A 1,629-nucleotide genomic window follows, 5' to 3' on the forward strand; every position below is an offset into this window, starting at 1 on the left:
CTTCCCCTGGCATCCATCTGTGGGGAATCCCAGCACCGCGACCAGGCGTTGAAGTCCCCCGCAATTAATACCCCCACCGAACGCTGCCCCCTGATGACGCCCGCAACAATGTCCAGCGCAGCTTCATAATCCGCCAAGTTCCATCTTGGCGGCAGATAGCAGACTACCACTCAGACGGACCTCCGCTTCACAACCATAAAGGCCCTTTCCTCGGAGAGCTTCCGACAGGGAGGCTGTTTTCCGCTCCCCATCCCCCAGATGACCGCGACGGAGCCACAACCGTTGGTCGTCCAATTTGGACGGCCGTCGGGTATTCGATCGATGGCTCCGCCACGATTCCCAACTCTAGGCCGCATTCCGCGAGAGAGTGCAGGAATAAGTCCTACGCCTCGCGACCGCGGCCCAGATTCGCCTGGAGGATGCCAAACGCCATCTATTCCTGAAGCATATGAGCCTCCTCTGCGGCAATCTCCATCAGCGCTACCCCCTGGGACGTAGGGGTACTCTCCCCCTCGGTGATATGGGGAAGCTCCAGTCTCGGTGAGGGAACTCGCCCGACAGGCACCACCGGCCTAGCCCAGTTCCGAGTGAGCAGACAGGCCTTGCTCCCTGTGCAGTGGTTCAGAGTTCTCTTTCCCGCGTTACCGACACGATAGGCAGCATGCCTCCGCCACGTAACTGCGAGCTGTATGGCCCGGGGCACCGCAGCGGTAGCAGCAGCCACTGTGGTCCATTTTGCTAGGACACACCGCCTTCACGTGCTCAATCCCCAGGCACCTAGAACATTGCACCAAAACTGACCCGAGTCCATCTCGGGTCGCGCGTATAACCCCTATTCTCACGGAGTCTCGCGCGCAAGCGCCTACCTCCGCGATCCTCTCCGCCACCTCCTCGAGGGAGATGGAGTTGACCAGATCCCACACCCAGACGTCCACCATCTTTTGGAGTCTCGCAATTTTGATCCCTTCCTGGTCTCGGAGATCCTCCCCGAGTTTTTCGGCCAGCAAATCGGTTCTGGCAGAATCGCTCCCCCCCATCCGGGATTTTTAGAACCAGGGCCCCGGTAACATCGCATTTAGTGCGAAGATCACCGACCCCAATCTCCCCCAGTTTTACTCTCTCTCTCGCTCTCCTCGGCATACGTGCCCAGCGGGCACGTTATTGAAACTGCTGCCGCCTTAGGAGACCGCAGCTTTGGGGGGCTCTTTCGATCTGCCGCCGCCACTGTGCCGCTTTCTCGCGGGGTGAAGGGGTTCGCTCTCCTTCGATGCAGTGGTTCCTTTTGGCTATCTCTGTTCTCGGTTGCAAGCAAAACATCAAGCATAAAGTACACTCAACCGCAGTCCTGAAAAAGAAACCCGCACAAGGCAGCAACCGACAGAAAAATAATCTAATTATGGAGCGACAAAATAACACGTGAGCAATATATTCATGCAAAAGAAACAGAGCGAAGAGAGAGAAAGGGGGGAGAGGGAGAGGTCGAGAAAGGGGGAGAGAGATGTAATGAATGAATAAACGAATAATCTTTATTTAGCTTCCTCAGCTATTTTTCTACAGCTGTAACATAATACATACATTTAGCAAATAATAATTGATTTAATAACAATATTATCATATATATATATATAT

At 54.6% G+C, this 1,629-nt stretch overlaps 1 protein-coding gene across 1 annotated transcript; it reads right to left on the reverse strand.

Annotated features, from left to right (window-relative positions):
* Positions 1 to 641: 641 nt before the first annotated feature.
* Positions 642 to 1,037, reverse strand: LOC108756351. The gene has a single exon (XM_018500094.1). The coding sequence runs from the start codon at positions 1,035 to 1,037 to the stop codon at positions 642 to 644; it is 396 nt and encodes a 131-aa protein (XP_018355596.1).
* Positions 1,038 to 1,629: the final 592 nt, after the last annotated feature.

This window comes from Trachymyrmex septentrionalis, unplaced genomic scaffold (genome assembly GCF_001594115.1).
Source record: "Trachymyrmex septentrionalis isolate Tsep2-gDNA-1 unplaced genomic scaffold, Tsep1.0 scaffold98, whole genome shotgun sequence".
In the NCBI taxonomy this organism is placed as follows: Eukaryota; Metazoa; Arthropoda; class Insecta; order Hymenoptera; family Formicidae; genus Trachymyrmex; species Trachymyrmex septentrionalis.

Coding starts and splice junctions, on each gene's coding strand:
- LOC108756351 (XM_018500094.1), bottom strand. CDS start 1,037: ATGGGGGGGAGCGATTCTGCCAGAACCGATTTGCTGGCCGAAAAACTC.